We start from the raw sequence: 18,982 nt of genomic DNA, 5'->3' as shown, positions 1-18,982 counted from the left end.
ACAAAGACTGTTTCATCCCCATTTCAATTATTCTCAGTTGTATCCCTTGGATTTCACTCCATCGCTATCGTACGTGGTTGTGATCAGAATTTTATAATGGAGTTATCAGCCCCTGCGACCCATTGCTATGAAATTAACATTCATTAGATGAAAATTAAAAAGACCTTACGAAGAGTTAGAATCGGAGAGCCTCGCAATGATTAAAATAAATTAATCAGAAGTCAAGATGAACTTTTAAAAATGCCAACGTTTGAAGTGTTCCCTCGAAATGTAAACATTTCTTTTGTTCATCTTTTTATCGTGTAATTCGTACGGTTGCTACCTATGACGTAATTAAGTTCACCTAATATACCAACTTTTACTCTAGTTAAGAGACTGCATTCTAAATTCGAACAGTATTTGTTTTAACGCTGGGTTATAGGTCCTCTTTTTATTTCCGGTCTCATAATCTACTCTATGTTAGAAAAATTTCAGGAAGTAACTTGTACCCCCCCCCCATTCATTCCTTTCTCCTGCACCCTCTCGTACGCTGTACTGACCACTCTCTAAATCCGAACTGACCTTATCCACCGCGTTTTTATTTTTATTTATTTTTTTCAAATCTGAACAAAATTTTCTGGAATCCCCCAAAACCCGATCTCGGTTCATTTGAGTGCGCATGATCTGGAATTCCATCCCGAAATTTGTTTTTATTTAAGAAGTTGATGAGGGGGGGAGTGTATCCTTCTCAACATGCCCTTGTCTGTGAGCTAGACGGAGGCTAGTGTTTGACAGATCATGCTTTGAGGGAAGATTGGATGCTGGGATATGTAAGGCTTCTCTAAGTGTCGTGGTGTTTGTGAAAGAATTATTTCCTTCGATATATCGTGACACAGCGTGGTCGAGTTGTAGAGCGCGTGACTGCTAACCACAGAGTCATAAGTTCGGTTCTTGTAGCCATTACTGTGTATTCGATGAATGTAACGTTGCCTGGTAGGTGTCTTATTGTACCAGATCTTCACAGAGACTGAGGTATTCCATTTTGTTTGCTTTTATGACCCGCTAAGCTTAAAACCGTAATTCGAATATTTTTATCAAAAATGTGGTTTGATATAATAACCTTATTTAAATTAAAGTTTTAAAAATTCACCGTAGCAGCTGGGAATATTAAAATTTCAGATGATGTTCAATTTTGATGTGGGTTTAGTCAAAAGTTTCGCACTAGTTAGGATTGTTAGTGTTAAAAGAACCCGGGGCAGATGAGGCTTATTGGCTGGGGAAAAATTCCACATTGAAACAACTTGCAGATTGTCTTTGGGTGCACAAAGGCTATGGAAGAAAATCCAAAAACGTAAAGCAGGCTGAAAATGGAGTTAGCGGTGCAAATGGCGTGTAACACGTTGCCCCCAATACATTATTGTGTTTGCGGATATTCCTTTCAATACTACAATTAAGAACGAAGAAGAAGAAGAACGTATCATTAGCTTCGGCTGCAACTGTATGAGGCGTACGTACATTTGCTGGATGTTCGAAGATGTAGGTTGTTGTCTGTAGATGGATGTTTTATGATGTTTTATGTTTTATGATGTTTTGTGATGTTCGTTGAGCCACGACTTATAAGACAAGGTGAACGATAACTCTTAAGAAAGATTGTGTATTCTTTTTAATGCATTGGAGCCTGGCAGAGTTTCTTTCAGGCATGTCTTCGGGAGCGAAGCATTTCTACCCCCACCCCCGATAGAAATAGAATTTATATAAAACAGAATAGTTCAGTGTGAGCCCCCCCCCCCCCCCCCCTCGAGAAAAATGGGTGAAAAACACTGGAGCCTTAGGCTGTCATGCGTCACTCAGCTTTACCATCTGTAAATGTTACTTCATCTTTCCTGCTTTCGCCTTTTACCCACGAAACATGCATTGACAAACTACGCTCACAGTCACACACACAACTGCGATAATTTGAAATGGGTGTGTCGAACATGGTTTAATCGGTTCCAGCAGTTAATCTGTACCACCTCGTGACCTACTGACACATATCCTGCGGCGAGGCGTGGCGTCATTACGTCACCGGATCCGTCTCGTCTGATCCGATCATCTTCAGGGGATTTAACTCTGGTGCTCGATTACGCAACAGAGAACGCCATTTACAGCTAGGCGGTGCCCTGTGTTTAGGATATTAACGCTGGTTTTTTAGCGCTTAAACTGGCGAATTTTTTTTTCCATGGGATTGTAACAGCCTGTGAAATGTCAATAGTTCTGTCCAAAAATATCTTAGTCTACCATAAATGAGTTTCTGTTTTTATGTACTAAAGCTTGTCAGTTCGGCTTATAGGATTGTACAAGAGAAAAGCTGCTGAATGATTGGACATAGAGGCTATTCCAAGGTGAAGCTACAGCATGCTTAGACAGTCTTTGGGCTATTTGTTTTATGGGCGTATAAATATAAATACATTAATATGACTCAATTTTTATCTCAGGAGATAATTGAAGTATCCAGAGAATAGGATTCCTTGGGTTTGTGTACCAGGGTATTATGTAAAAAGATCATAGGCTAACCCTGTGTGTTTAAACTCAATGCAGCTCACTAATAATCTGAAATGTAATCAAACGGGCACTTTCATATTTGACCAGGGTCGACCTGACCTATGAGAAACCGACCAAGGAGGTCGGCGAGATCGGATCGGTTAAGCTCATGGTTGCTCAACCGAACGGTCTCGAGTTCGAATCCCCCGGGCAGATGAGGCTTGATAGCTAGGAAAGCCAACTCTAAAAATCAAAACAACGGCTGCCCTGCAGTTTGTTCTTTCATTAATAAATAAAGGCTATGGAAGCAAATCCAAAAAGAAAAGAAAGCTGAAATCTGAGTCAATGACTTATATGGCGCATAACAAGTTGACACGTAATATTTTATTTTTTCCAACACTAGAATTAAGAACGAAGAAGAAGAAGAATCAGCATCGCCAAAAACTAGAGACGTAACCCAAACGTGTTTCTAGTCATGACACCTGCCTTTTCCTTGGCAAAGTCGTATAGTGTCAGAACAGAAAATCGAAAATAGTCGAACTTCTTTGATTCACCTCACTGACAAATGAAGCCCAAACAGCTCTAATTATGAATATGAGTTATAATACGACCTTAGTTACATTGTAGTTACATTTCTATCATAACATTTATTAAATGTAATATTTATTTCCTGCTTTACGCTAAATTTTCTTAAAGTATAAATTAATGTTGATATTGCAGATAAAAATCTTATAGTCTCGAAATAACCAAAGAATATTCCATTAACATTTTTATGAGTTAGCTAGCACTTTAAACAACAAATTAACATAAAGTTCCCTTTTCGTTACTGATGGTCCTCTGGGCAAGTGAAGTAGAGTTCACCTGTTTCTGTGACCTCGGCATTTAAGTTTACTTTAACCCGGATCCGAACTCGAGACTCTCGGGTTAGCAGTCTAGCGCTTTAAAGGTGCATAATAAAATTTTTGGGAATATAGCAGTCCTGTTATAAAATATATGATAAGACTTGTCAGAAGTAGAAAAACATTTTATGTTTCCATCGAATATGCCGTTGGTGTCATTTAAGAAATATCTGTACATATTGTCTCCCTTTAAAACGATTTACCATTTATCTCCCTTGGGTTTAGGTACAAATTTAAAAACACATGGATGCTGGACAATACCCAAGAAAAAGAGTAATAAAAAGTTCACGATCAAGGGGAGAAAATTGGACTAAAGGGAGAGTAACCAGTTCTGGAGGTGATGGAAATAAGCTCTACCAATTCTGGTTTTTCCCCCTGAGAGTTATAGCCCTTTGGTGTGAGAACAGGGCATGAAATGACAGGGGTCTGCCATTATTTTTGGTGAGATTTCCGTGGTGTTCCAATAACTCGTGAGATATTGTTTCCTAGCCTGCCTAATTATAAGTCTGGTCCGTCGGTTATGTCCGACTCGGTGGGCAATTTTCTTCGGTCAATGTAAAACACGTCTGAATATAGAATTTTTTTTTTTTTACATCGGCTGTATCTACCTGTGGACGCTACTTCTGTAATGTGGTTTATAATAAAAATTTAAGATCTTGTTCAACTATTCATAGCTACATGATCTTCTATCTACAAAAAAAAATATTCCATTTTAAAATGGAATCGCTTATAGGATATAAAAATGGAATCGATTTCAGGAGTTTAGAGAGGAATCGGTTAGAGGATGATACGTATGTTTATTGTCTGTTGCACTGTTAAATCGTGGAGCTAACCCCCCTCCCATCTCCCCTTTCACTCACAGCCCACCCATCTCATTCCGTCTAGTTTACAAACTCCATTTTTTATTGAGTGATTTGTGTCTCTTTCCCTCTCTTTCGTTCTCTCTCTTCTTTTTTTTTTTCACTCACCGGATAAACATGAACTCAAGCACATGAGGTTAAATAAATCTGCATGGGCAGGAAACCATAGAGTTTAAACACTGTAAACGTTTTCCATCAGCTTATTCCAGCCTTATTCCTCGACTGTTATTTTTTGTAACGTTGACATTATTTTTAAGTTATTTATTTTTAAAATCTTTCTCTGTATCTTCTCTCTCTTTCTCTCCCCTCCCCACTCTCTTTTTCTCTGTCTACCTAGGTCTCAAGTTAAGAGTGACAGCATCAATAATGTTTTTTTTCTTCTTTTTTCACGTTGAAGTCAGTATTAAATAACGTTTATCGTTAATATGAAATTAGCTTCTTTTAAATATCGCTGATGTTGCTAGGTTACAAGATACTCCGACATTACCACCCCCCTCCCACCCCAACATCACCAGACGCAACCATTCACCATCCGCCCAACCTCCTGTGTTTATCTAGCGCTTTGACTTCTATCCCAGTTGAAGGCATCTCATATTGAGAGAATACAGTCACATTACACATGCAAGTACCAGCAGTCTAACACTTCACTAAGTTATTTAAAGCGCAAACTCGTCTGAACCTAAACCCTTATCTAAATTCTAGCGAAATACTTAAATACCAAATCCCAAATTTGATAGCTGCTGTATCAGTTGGAAAATTTGAACAAAGCCATAATGTTTTATATTGCTGGTCTAGCCGCTAACCCTAATCATTATGACCAGTATATCTCAGCTCTCCTCCCACACCTTCTCCCCATCCCCCCACCCACCCCATCCCCGTCTCACCCCTCACCCTCCTTCAGATCCATCATAATCTAATATAAAATGGGGCTATATTTAGCCATCTAAAGGTCACTCAGTACAGTGTGGTGACGGTGAAAATCCATTTCCGATGGTATGACAACCAAATTTACCCCCCCCCCACCCCCCTCCATTTCCCCTCAATCCTGGTATAAAAAGTCTTAGACAGAAGTATTTCTGGCTTTAAAGAACTAAGGACTATAGGGCGTCTTTGATTAGCCCAGTCGACAGTGTATCAGTTTGGTTGTTCGTACGTAGGTCTGTGGCTGTCAGTTTTGTTTAACATCCGGGGTATCTTGTCTGGCGACATCAGGGCTAGAATAAAGCGAGCTTCACATTCAGAACGTACTTTTTAAGATAGTTTCACATTCAGAACTTACTCCTTAAGATAGTTTCACATTCAGAGCTTACTCCTAGTTTCACATTTCAGAGCTTACTTTTAAAGATAGTTTCATATTCAGAACTTACTCAGAAAGATACTTTCACATTCAGAACTTACTCCTTAAGATAGTTTCACATTCAGAACTTACTCCATCAGATAGTTTCACATTCAGAGCTTACTTTAAAAGATAGTTTTACATTTAGAACTTACTCCTAAAGAAAGATTATCATTTAGAGCTTACTCCTAAAGATGGTTTCACATTTAGAGCTTACTCCTAAATATAATTTCATATTCAGAACTTACTCCTAAAGATATTTTCACATTTAGAGCTTATTCCTATAGTTTCACATTTAGAGCTTACTCCTGAAGATAGTTTCTCATTTAGAGCTTACCCCTAAAGATAGTTTCTCATTTAGAGCTTACTCTTAAAGATAGTTTCACATTCAGAGCTTACTCCAAAAGATGTTTTACATTCGGAGCTACTTTAAAAGATAGTTTTACATTTAGAACTTACTCCTAAAGATAGTTTCACATTCAGAGCTAATGCCACAGAAGCTTGTCTTACAAGGAAACATTGCCATAACTGTAACCACGTATGAATGAAATATTCGACCTGACAAGATAATTGCCCATAACAAAAATAAAACAAACAAAAATTAAAATATAAATTGATTTTGTCATACCCGGCAGTACGTTTTGATGCTATTATTTTTACCAACATCCCCCGCGTATCACAAACTGGCACTAACCCTAATCGTAACCCTAAAACCTAAGTTTGTTAGTTGTAGTACTGTAAGCCGAGTGTTACACTGACTGTAGCTCCTTCGTACTGATGAAACCTCTCTATCAACTAACCAACCGCACCCATTTCAGAATACAAATATGAAATAACAGCAAGCGCAAAACCACAGGAAACAGAAAATTAACCCGGGTCTAAACTACATCACTGCGTGATGTGTTGCAAAATGCCAAATTTGGTCGGAATATTAGGGGGTAAAAACTATAACAAACTGATAGGATTTGTTATATTTGTTTCGAGGCTTTTTATTCAAAACCTTTTGCAACAAGTTTAAACAAGGACTGTTTTTAAATTTAAAATTAAGATAAAAAAAAAAAACGACAACAAATTTATACAAGTAAGAAATATTTGCCATGAAGTAAATAGCGCAATCCTTGATTAGCTTTAATGGAAAGAATTTTCTGTCGTCTGGCCGATGTAATGGTTCAGTAATGGCCGCTCCATCGACGGTGATAACATGTAATGGTTTGTGTAATAGTCCGAATAATTATGTTGAATTATCCTTCCCTGTCTATTAGGTTTGGGAATTTCGAAATATTGTAACATCGTTTTACATTCTTACGTCTAGTCCTTAATTAATGTCCTTTCAGTGAGGTATTTATTTTTTATTAATTTTATGTTTATGGACAATCTTAATATGTCATATGTGATTTAATATTCCATAAACAGCATTTCTCGTGCACTAGTTGTCCTTATCTATTTATCTTTCATCCTAATTTTTCTTTAAACTGTTTGCTAAGCGTAAAATTAACCGGAATCCATTGAAAGAATGGGACGGCGTGATCGAATCGTTGAGCGATCGACTGCTATTCCGAAAGATTCGAGTTTGGGTCCGTAACTACTAGAGTAGTAGCACTTCTAAATTAAAGAAAGTAAAGAGGGCTGGACATAGTACTTTTTTTTTACTATGAAGGAGACACTAACAATTACTAATACACGGAGTTCGTTTTCTAAAGTTTCCATGTTTTCCCATAAGTTTCCATGTTTTCCCATAAGTTCCCATGTTTTCCCATAAGTTCCCATGTTTTCTCATGTTATCCCATGTTTTCTCATGTTTTAATCTCAATTTATTTTTCTCCCATCACAGGTCGTTGACCCGGTGATGTCATGACTCCTGGGTTTTTGTTCTAACGCTGACGTCGTGTGCCAGAGTTACTCAACGCACGTGCACCCATGGGCACATCACCTGTCGACTAGAACCAGACTATTCAGGGTTTCAGTGAAACCAGCTTTAGGTTAACGAACACCTTCATTGGGTTAGTACACCACCAGACACGGATGAGGAAACACCATCTTTGGATTATTTAATCAACGAACAACGAAACTTGTACATCGTTCAAGTTCTAAAGCCGGGTTTACTTAAATAATTTTATCCGGCTAATGATACATCAGACATGTTCACTGGGTGCTGAATTGGTGTACATATTCAGTCATTTAACGTCAACGAAATCTGTTCGTATCGCCTTGTGAGGTATACAGAAACAGCAAGAAATATCGTATCGGAAGCGACGGACATTGTGGAGTAATCTCGACTAAAGGGAAGTAACCAATTATTCCATCTCTCACGTTGGAGTACAGAAAACATGGATGAGAAGAAAAGACGGCTCGTTGTTCGAGACAACTCGTACGGTGAGTTTGTTTTCTTGTTACAGTGTGGGGATGTGGGGTTTTCTGGTTACAGTGTGGGGATGTGGGGGTTTTCTTGTTAAAATTGGGGATGTGGGGTAGACGTCAAAATAACATAGGAATTGTAATTCATACTTTTCACACTAAAGGAGGTGCATTAACCATTATGATAAAATAGATAGATCCAACACAAGATGCCTATGACACAGAACAATATACCCACTGTGTATAGCACACGCAAAGATCGGTAACTATGACTCCAGTAACTATGACTCGTATGCCAAGAAACCCAGTACCCACAAACTATGACACGAGCGTCCCTAAAAGTCCAACGTCACATGATACCAGACTAAATGAAAGGTCATGTCTAACGCTCACTGTATTCTTAATTAGAGGTCAAAGCCATCGTTGACCTTTGCTGGATTAATTAATGGATATTTATTTTTCACAAAAACAAAAATATGGGAGAGAAAAAAACACCCTGCCGTCGACGGAAAGCTAACAAATGTCATTCCAAGTTTGTTTTCGTGGATCGAATTTCCTCAGCAAAAAAAAAAAAAAGGTTCTAATTTTAAAGTAACCTTCGCAGTTACTTGGCTGTTTTAAATGGCATGTGTGAAGTATATTATACAATGTATTCGTTATCGTTTGCTTATTTTTATTTACATATTTTTGTTCAACAATAGTTGTTTCTTTTCATTCATAAAAACTCAGTAAATAATTTAAAAAAAACCAAGGTAACATTTTCAAATCTGAATGACAATATGGCAGATGAAGTAGAGTTAACCTGTTCAGGTAACGTGGTCGTATTATGGGATTGTCAACACTACAATCATGATTGTTACCCATCTGATTGGTTTGACTCTGGGACTCCGGAAATCTAACTCCAGACATCCGGATTAATTAAAACACACTCATCTGCTCGGCGTGGTCGAACTGTAGAGCTTACGATTGCTACCCTGAAAGTCTCGAGTTCTGATCCCGGTCTTGAGTCTGTGGGACATACGATAGTCTAAAAGTTTCTTGACTCACTTTAAGGAAACAAAAAAAAAGATATGGCGGGTGGGCATAATGCTGATCACATTATTTCCATGTATATCGAGGTCATAGAAACAAGTGAACTCTACTTCATCTGCCCCATGTGTTATGGGCACAAAAGGGAAAAGATGTTGGTAAACATACACTCTGCAAGTTGAACACATCTGTCGCTGAGGGTCGCGCCGACCAATACGTTTCGTCACAATTTTTCTAGAAACGTTTTTGTTTTTAAAATATCGTATGTTTTGACGAGTCAATTACTTCTTTTCTGCTAATTAAAATGTAGAGTCCTACAAAAAAGTGACATTACGCATGTTTCAAGAATACAAAAACAAAAAGCATAACGAAAGTATATCTGGCTCAAAGCCATTTTCTTTCTTCGTATAGGTGTCTTGTCTTGTACGCTAATTGTTTTGCTTTTTGTTTTCTTTATTTTTTTTTCTCTTCCCTACTTAAATTTATTTTTTGTTTGACCATCTTCAACTTGCTCTAACTACGCCAGTGATTACACTTGAAAAATTTCTAAAGACAGATAGTTTTGTAAGACGCGCCTGCATTTCTTTTTGTTTTCGGCTTTCCCCGCTACTAAACAACGCCTGCACGTTATCGCACCGAGGTGCGACCACGATGTGCAATCAGTGAAGGAAAGTTGGGGACAAATTAAAAGGGCAGGCAGGCAGACAAGTATACACCGCGGGGGACGTCTGCCTGAGGTGAATTGTTTTTTGAGGCTTTGCTTGATCTGAATTTAAGCCGCAGGGGGAAAAAAGTTGACCAGCCCAGCGTAACATCACGTTCTGCGTGACGTGGCTAATCCGAAACGGGAGTTTCCGATTTTTTGGGTGGAGAGTCAACATCTCGTATAATTCTTCTGTTCAGGGAGTCGGGATATTGTCATGGCATTTGTGACATTGTCATGACAGTTGTGACATTATGTAATGGCAATTGTGACATTGTCGTGTCAGTTGTGTAATTTTCATGACAGTTGTATCATTGTCATGGCAGTTTTGACATTGTCTTGACATGTGTGACATTGTCATGACAGTTGTGACATTGCCATTAGTTGTGACATTGCCATTAGTTATGACAATGTCATGACAGTTTGTGTCACAACTTGATACCTCTGGCAATTGATTGTTAGATGACTAGACTTGTAGCCATTGATATTCAAATATCAAAGTTCTATGAAGAAAGGTATTTATGAGTTGCTTTGGGGGGGGGGGGTTAGAAAAAATAATATTCGAATATATTGTGTGCACTATATCATTACTCTCGTTAGCCATCTGGATATTATTTGAATATATTTATACTCGTGGTTTCACCCATACTTATTGTCTCTTCTGCTCAGAGGCGTAGCGAACCTTCCCGGCGCCCCGGGACAAACTTTACGATTTGCATTTCCCCCCCCCCCCTCAAGATTTCGACTTGCACCCCCCCCCCCCCCTCAAACTTTCAATTTGCACCCCCCCCCCTCAACCTTTCAATTTGTTTTTCCAACCCATTTTGGCGCCCCCTAAGGTCGGCGCCCGGGGACATATGTCCGTCTCCCCCCCCCCCTCGCTACGCTACTGCTTCTGCTATTGTTTAATTAAATTTCACGTAATTCCAAAACGACATTTATAAATTTTTTTCCGAACAATTTTTCTTATTTTTTATATCATAATATCAGTATTAAGAGTTCCTAGTTATGGCATTTGTTTTCTTAAGGTTAACTTTCCATTTTTTTAATCGAATACACATCCCTGTTCCCTTTACTATAACACTCCGAGAACCCCTGACTACCAAACATCCGTGGCAATGTTTCCTCACGGATAGTTCCTAAGGACACGCCCCCACCCCCAGTACACAAAAGGTCCCCTCTGCTGGACTTGTTTGACCCCCATATCAAGTTTGCCCGGGCCAATATTGGGATCTCTTCCCTCGGAGTACACCTCCCATCTGAGCTTAGGCTGAGGGCTTCTGTTCCTTGGCCAGTATGTTCCTTGCCAGATTTTTTTTTTACCACCTCCTGGCCAGATAGTTTGTTGACCGTTGTGTTTACACGTCCGTTGTAGCGGATGATGGGTTCTTTTCTGTGGTCATCGGGCTCTGACCATCTGTAGTTTCATACACATACAAACACCGACACACACACACACACACACACATATATATATATATATATATATATATATATATATATATATATATATATATATATATATATATATAGGTTGCAGTTAATATTTAATGTCTTTACATGGGTTCAGCCCAGCTCTATAGTCACACTTTGTTACCCAATGCCGACATTCAATTTTTCCAACCGTATTGTAGACACTGTTAAAGTTTGTGAGTGTATGTCGCCGGCCATTTGTGTTGGAGATGAGTACAATCTTCTATTACTGCCGCTCTCAGAGACCCATCAGATACGATGGTGATGTATGACTGGTATAACTCTCTTTACAATGCGATGCACAAAGTAGTGATAAGTGGACTTGGTTTGTTTTAACCGTGTTTTATTCATGGGTTCAGATTTCTTATATTTTCCTTGTGAACACTTTTTTTTTACTTGCCAATTTTCTCATTGTTGTTTGCTTTGTTCGTGTGGTTATGTTTTCCGTGTGGTTAATTTTCTTCTTCTGACTTAATGGCTAGTTTTCTTGGTGCTGTTAGCTCTCGTCGTGTGGTAAATGTTTACCTTGTGGTCAGTTTTCCTCGTATAGTTAGTTCTTTTTTAGTGGCCTGTTATCTCACTGTGACCAATATTCTCACTCTGGTCAGTTTTCCTCGTGTGGTCAGTTTTCCCCGTGTGGTCAGTTTTCTCAATGTGGCCAATATTCTCACTGTGGTCGGTTTTCATAGTGTGGTCAGTTTTCATCGTGTGGTCAGTTTTCTCACTGTGGTCAGTTTTCCTCGTGCGGTCAGTTTTTTCCACTGTGGTCAGTTTTTCCTCGTGTGGTCAGTTTTCCCATACGATGTCAATTATCCGAGTGTTTTGTATTCCTAATGGTCATGTTTAGGTTTAACGTTGTGTTTACCAAGTATTACCCGTGTACACATAGACGGCCTGGAACTGCATCGTCTCAATGTGTACATCCCTGGCCTGTACTAGCATTTCATCTGTACACAGTGCTGGATCGTGTACTATGATATAAATATCATTCATGAGCTCTGACAATCTAGAGTACTAAACATGGATGCGTTATAAAATGTAAAAAAACTTGGATGTGATGAAATTAGCGTCACTAACTAGCTGGGCAGCCAATTTGGCACGATGTTATTGTTAAGTCGTTGTATCGCGGTTAAATTTTGACGCATGAAAATTGGTGAATTCCGACTATTAAGGAAATCGGTCACTTCAAATTTTTCAAAAAATGTGGTGTGATTATTGTAGGAAAACATCGCACTTAACGACAAAATGTTTAGAAACGGTAATGTTTGCTAGAGTTTTTCATAAAAAAGACAATTTAAAAAGTTTTAATTAGTGATAATTTACCGCATCGTGACAAGCATTCTTTTTATATTCACTCTTACGTAACTTGGAGTAATTACTGTAAAATACCTACTAAAATACACGCTTTTAGTTTTGTTAGTTTTCAATGTCAAGATGCACAAAGCTAACATTTTTATGTATCATCCCCAAACTACTTCCCTCTATATAATGAAAGGCCTGCGTTGAAATGTCCCCTTTACACACGAAACCTCTCCTTTAATCATGAGAAATCCCCTCTAAACATAAAACGTCATCCCCGGCCATGAAACCACGAGCGATGTAAAATCCGCAATCACGAACTACCGGTGCCATTAAATTTTCTACACCCATAAAATATCCCTGTCTAATCAAAACTTCGCCGGGTGATATAAAAAAAATATCACCGATTCTAAAATGTCAATAATCGGGTAATGTCATTAGTTATGTCACAAGGCATGTCATCAGCCGTGACATGCCACCGTAATGAGGTGTCATTTCACCAACTAAATTCAGGTTACACAATGTATGGTCCATATTCCTGAATAACTTGTTGGTTTTTTTTTTTTTTTTTTTTATATAGGCGTCTGTTGAAAGTTTTACAGTAAACTCGAGAGATAGAAAGAAAGAGAAAAAAAAACGAGTTCACTAAGATGTGAGGGTTTGTTGACAGTCCGCTGTGAGTTTATTTTCACATTGTTTACCAAGGGACAAAACTAGGGCGGAACGCGAGTTACTATCCCTGGTCATTTTAAGAAGAAGGTCGAATTTCGGCGTGGCTTGCCATTACGTTGTGGTTCGTTTTAGTTGCTCAAATGGACACCTTGGTTTTGTTGTTGTTGTTGTCTTTTCGACTGGATATTTCGTGTGCACTTTTTAAAATTATATTCCGCTGATTTCGGATTTTTACAACTATCGTGACATTTGTGAATGCTTTTTTTTTTGTATGTTTCCGTTTAAACTATTTATTCTCATAGCATTACTGGTAGCGTTCGTGATGTAACTGTCATAATAAATAAATGTCGTACGTTTCTTCGGTTAATCAAAAAAAAAGAAAATAGAAATTAAGTTGTGTGATATATACTGATATAATTACAGCTAAGGTTAATTTAAAAACGATATGATCTTATTTAGGAGAGAAGAAAAAGTTTCTATTTCTAGAAAAAATTGCAGTATTACTGCTGTCAGTAGTGCAAATTTTATAAAGAACTGGGTATATACTTTTTATATACATACATTATACCTTAACATATACATACGCATAAATACATACATGTACGTAAGATGTATGTGTAAACACCTATCAACATGCGATTGTTTACTTTAAAAAGCGTCATCCTTTCCAATAACAAAACAAAAAATCCGACATTGACCCGACCGTATTAAACGAACTAACAGTGTCAATGAACTGCATTGGGCAGTGGTTCTTAGCCTCGTTCTATTGTCCCCCATTCTCTATTCAGTTGTAGGCCAAAAACCGCTACACATATAAAAAAATGTCCGAAATTTTAAATGTGGTTACAATTAGTATTATAGCTCTATTCTCACACCGTCTGCCTATTTAAAATATTGACCCCCATTTGACCGAGAAAAAATAAACAGTTAAGAACCCCTGACTGACAGGATTAGAACCACTGTGACACCGCGCCGTTCTACCGTACGGTACCGTACTGAAGATACGAAGCCTACATAACGGTGTCAGGTTCAGCACTGACCTCGCTGACCTACCCAGTGCCAGAGTAGGCCGACTTGTGGACTTTACCATTCCCTGTAGGCACTCCCTCTACTGATAGCATTCCCCATTCTCTGTAGGCACTCCCTCTACTGATAGCATTCCCCATTCCCTGTAGGCACTCCCTCTACTGATAGCATTCCCCATTCTCTGTAGGCACTCCCTCTACTGATAGCATTCCCCATTCTCTGTAGGCACTCCCTCTACTGATAGCATTCCCCATTCCCTGTAGGCACTCCCTCTACTGATAGCATTCCCCATTCTCTGTGGGCACTCCCTCTACTGATAGCATTCCCCATTCCCTGTAGGCACTCCCTCTACTGATAGCATTCCCCATTCTCTGTGGGCACTCCCTCTACTGATAGCATTCCCCACAGCGGTTCTCAGTTTATACTCCCAACAATTCTTAGTCTTTACTCCCAACAGTTCTCAGACTTTACAAATTTGAATGACACCACTCAACAGTTCTCAAACTTTATAAATTTGAATGACACCACACTACAGTTCTCAGTCTTTAAAAATTTGATTCATTCAATGGCACTTGTATTCATTTCTTGTACTAATGACACTCCACAACTTAGTTCTTATCTTTATAAATTCGAGTGACATAACATAATCACAGTCCCCTTCATTGCGTCGGAAGAATATAGTTTACTACTGCTGAATATATCAAACATCTTTTGATACTAACCTCCCACCATGCCTTGGTAGAGAAGTTTATTGGTTTTAGCTGACACTGGCAAAATTACTTCAATCACACATCCTGGTTTCTACCAAATTTACAAAAATAGGAATTTTTTTCAAATTTAAAATCAAAGGATTCTTAAATTGAAGGCGCTTTTAGTAATCTAGACGTGATTAAAAGGAAATTCTTTAATTGATATTCACTAAAACATAATTTTTAAATAACGATACATCATTTTTTTAAAATAATGAAACTTCTGATCTCGATGAAGGTATAGCTAGTCGGACACCAACACATTTTATCTCAGAACACTCGTGATTGCCTTCAGCTCCCCACAGCTTCAAATGTTTTTGTAAATCACCCTTTGTATGTGGGGGGGGGGGGGGGGGGGGGGGGGCAAACGGTCCATCTGTAATATATTCTTTCGATGGCTGGGTATATTATCTGAACCATTTACAGAACTTTCAAACTGTTAAGGACCGTGTTTTATATAAAACAAGTGGTCACACTTCAGGTGCATTTAAAAATATTTGCATTTTTAGCGCAATTTCCATTCTGGAGAATTGCGTTTATTAACTCGTCATTTCTGGGAATGGATGGATGGATGGATGAATGAATGTATGGATGAATGTGTGTCCGGGCTTTAAGTCGTATCTCCTCCTCAACGAAGCAATATCGATGACTAGTTCCAAAAGCAATTATGTTAAGCAAGTAACGAGAATGAGCATAGGCCATAAAAATTGCGGGTTTCTTTCATGTATTTCCCGGAAAAGCCAAAAAACCTCGAAAAAATGCAGTTTTTGGCCCATATCTCGGCAACCAGACCACTTAGCGACTTGAAACATGTACCAATCGATTCCTGCCATAATTTAGAACAATATTGCCGAAGAAAGTTTTCAAAAATATCCTTTCGTTCGGTCACAAACATTTTTTTTTAATTAATTAAAATTTGGACCGAATTAGTAGGCATTTTTTCCAACCACACCACACGCGTCATCACGTTCAATAGCTGCTCCATCACGTTCACTGGCTGCGTCATCACGTTCAGTAGCTAGGCGCGCAATGGTTTTTAGTCATGTAACTCTATTGTAAATAAAACATGTAAAATACTGAAAAAAAATTTAATAAAAAACGTTTTAATAACTAACCAATGGTTTTACTAACCCTGGCCTGCTCTTGATTTACGCTACGACAGAGCTATTTTTAGATAACATAAGGAAATTGCGCTTAAATTGTCACAAGACTTTTTAATTACCTTGTTTTTCCAGCATTTTTATCGAAACGTTTTAGGTGTTTGTTGTTTAGAAAAATATGATTTTTTTAAGTAACATAACAAACTTAACAATTTTCTAACGTCAACAAAAAGAGTATATAGTAATTTTGTTTTCACATGTATAGCATGTTGATTTATTGTTTTTATTTTGCTGTTTTTTTTTAACTTCATGGAGTTCTTAAAATGTGATATAGTTTATGAAGTTTTAAACTTCGCGTTTTACATATTCGTATTCGCAAATCAAAATTTAATCTCTTGTAATGACATCGACAATCTCCGACATTAAAATTTATTACTTTGTTTTAATTAATTATTTTTGTTGTCATACGTACACTATGAAACACATTAAATATATATAGTTCAGACGTCAAATTAATAATAAAAGTGTCGTAACGATATGCTACGGAGTCGAATACGACAAACTGGTATGATAAATGCTGGATCGAGGTCGGTAGATAACACATATATTACAAGTACGATACTGGAAAGTGTGGACAGGTATCGCATGCTGGAAGTTCTAAGGCGGTTGTTGTGTCACGTGATAGCGGGCTATTTTTATCAAAGCTGCTTAGCGTTTCTGTAAATAACTGCACAGTTGTGTTTAGTCTTCTGTGAGTTTCTGATGTGCTGGTTTGTTTGTGTGTAGTTCCTGGTGTACTGGTGTGTTGTGTGTGAGTTTCTGATGGATGTGCTGGTGTGTTGTGTGTTAGTTTTTGGTGTGTTGGCTGCTAGTTTCGGATATTTTGGTAACGTATTCGGGCAGTGTACATACGTAATTGGATATTATGAAATTTGCGAAGCTTTGTGGTGACGTAATCTTGAGATCTATTCTGCACGTTAGGTGACGTAGTGTGGTGACGTATTGGATATTATGGTGACGTATTCGAATAATTTTATAAGGTATTGAATATTGTATTGACGTATTCGAAAATTGCAAAGATTTACTTGGACATTCGTTAGACGTATTTGGATATTTTTGGTGAGGTGTTCGGACATTACAATTTACAATGACATGTGTATCAGCGTAGGCTAAACTGAATTCCGAATTTTAATTTTAAGTTTAGATTCGCCTAATGAAGTAAGGTGTCGTGTTCCAAAATGTTGTGCCTTATGTGCACTGTAGTGTGCTCTGTAATGTGCAATCTGATGTGCACTTTGATGTGCAATGGGATGTGCCATGTTACACGTCCTGTGATGTACGCTGTAATATTTGAACTGTCATTGCATTGTAGTGTGCACTGTGATGTGCATTGTGATGTGCATTGTGATGTGCACTAACATGCACTGTGACGTAAACGGTCCATCAAACCCAACCTATGCTGACCAAGTTGTGTAACACTATGTAGACCGTGATAATTCTTCCATTATGCAAGATGTCACGCGGCAAGTATTACTTGTCACGCCGCGTGACAGTGCTGGATGACACAATTTGTGTCTCATTGAATGTTGGCGTGATTGGAAGTGACAGACGTCGGGTGAATTTCCATCTGTGTCGTCTGCTACAAGGTTCCCTAACCAGCCTACGCACGACATATTTTTTCTAGAGATATTGTGTTGAAAAAAAAACGCATTTTTTGTTTTTGTTTAACGTAACAAATCATTTTTATATAGCTTTACTGAAGTGATATTACCATGGACGATACGATTTATAAATAATTCACCGTATCAGATTCTTAAAAATATTGCTTTAGAAACCAATACACCTGATTTTTTATTCTACAAAAATCTCGTGTTTTTTTTCTGAAACCGAATTCCAAAAAGCAGATAAATGTGAGCTATGATATCAGTATTATATTTACGTAAAATATATTTTTTTTTTAACTATCGTATCTACTGGTAAATGTATTTATGTGTTGGTTTAGTGAGTTTATCTTGTCTTTGAGAGCAGGCGTGTTTAGCTTATGCGAAGTGACTATCTTTTAAGTCCACCGTATTCCGTTAAATGAGTGACGTATTCATGCCCGGCGCCAATGGTTTGTGTTGTTGTCATTACGTCGCGTGCATGCTGACATAACTGTCTTTAACCGCTCTACTACACGACTTCATGATGCTGTAAATGAATACAAAAAATCAATCCGGTTTTTTTTCCTAAGTGCTGTTAATGTGTTTTTTTACCATGTTAAAGTGTATAGTATTTTTTGTTTTGAAATTATTCTCCTGTTAAGTTGGCGTAGAAAGCTCTTAACAAGGAGTATTCTTCTCCTTATATTCTTTAGTTTATTATTTTGAATATTTACCGTAATGTTTGTTGTCAAATCTAGGTTTAACATTTAAATTGATTGTGGTGTAGAAAGCTCTTAAGGATTTTTTTCCTTCCTATAATTTTTAATCTATTATTTGACATAACTACCGCAATGTTTATTGTCAAATGTAAGTTCAACATTAACTTGATTTTGGTGTAGAAAGTTTTTAGCGACGAATATGTTTTCCTTCCTATAAGCTTTTACTTATTATTGAAATAACTACCGTAATATTTCTAGTCAAATACAAGCTCAACATTAAGTTGATTGTAGAGATGTTATATGTTACTGCATTATAGCTGTCTATAGCGTGTAACATTTGGTGAGCGACACGTAGAACGTACTCACCGTTGATTAACTATAAACTTAGCAGCTGTTTCGTAAAACAATACTATATTTTTTACTATACTATTACTTTTTTTTAAGTAAAGTGCCTCTCATTAGTTGAAGTATATTGTATTTTGTAACCCGCGTTTTAATTGGATGATTCATGTCGTATCGAGTTTCTATCACTGTTTGGTCTATCGTTTCATTAATTCTGTGACATTGTAAATTAGAACGTTCTGTGGTGATTATATTATTACAACTTGAACCAAAGAAAA

The 18,982-nt window shown here is 37.7% G+C and overlaps 1 protein-coding gene across 1 annotated transcript in view; it reads left to right on the top strand.

The window, feature by feature from the left end:
* Positions 1-7,586: 7,586 nt before the first annotated feature.
* The window catches only part of LOC131930630 (uncharacterized), a 54,920-nt gene continuing 43,524 nt past the window's right edge, over positions 7,587-18,982 (top strand). The window contains exon 1 of the mRNA XM_059287207.1: positions 7,587-7,967. Coding sequence (XP_059143190.1) covers positions 7,922-7,967 — 46 coding nt within the window. The 5' untranslated portion in view covers positions 7,587-7,921. The remainder of the gene's footprint in view (positions 7,968-18,982) is intronic.

Source organism: Physella acuta, unplaced genomic scaffold (genome assembly GCF_028476545.2).
Source record: "Physella acuta isolate Inbredline_101_S28 unplaced genomic scaffold, ASM2847654v3 ptg001810l, whole genome shotgun sequence".
NCBI lineage: Eukaryota > Metazoa > Mollusca > Gastropoda > Physidae > Physella > Physella acuta.
The sequence above is the reverse complement of the archived record's forward strand: the minus strand, read 5'-3'. Positions and strand labels throughout refer to the sequence as shown.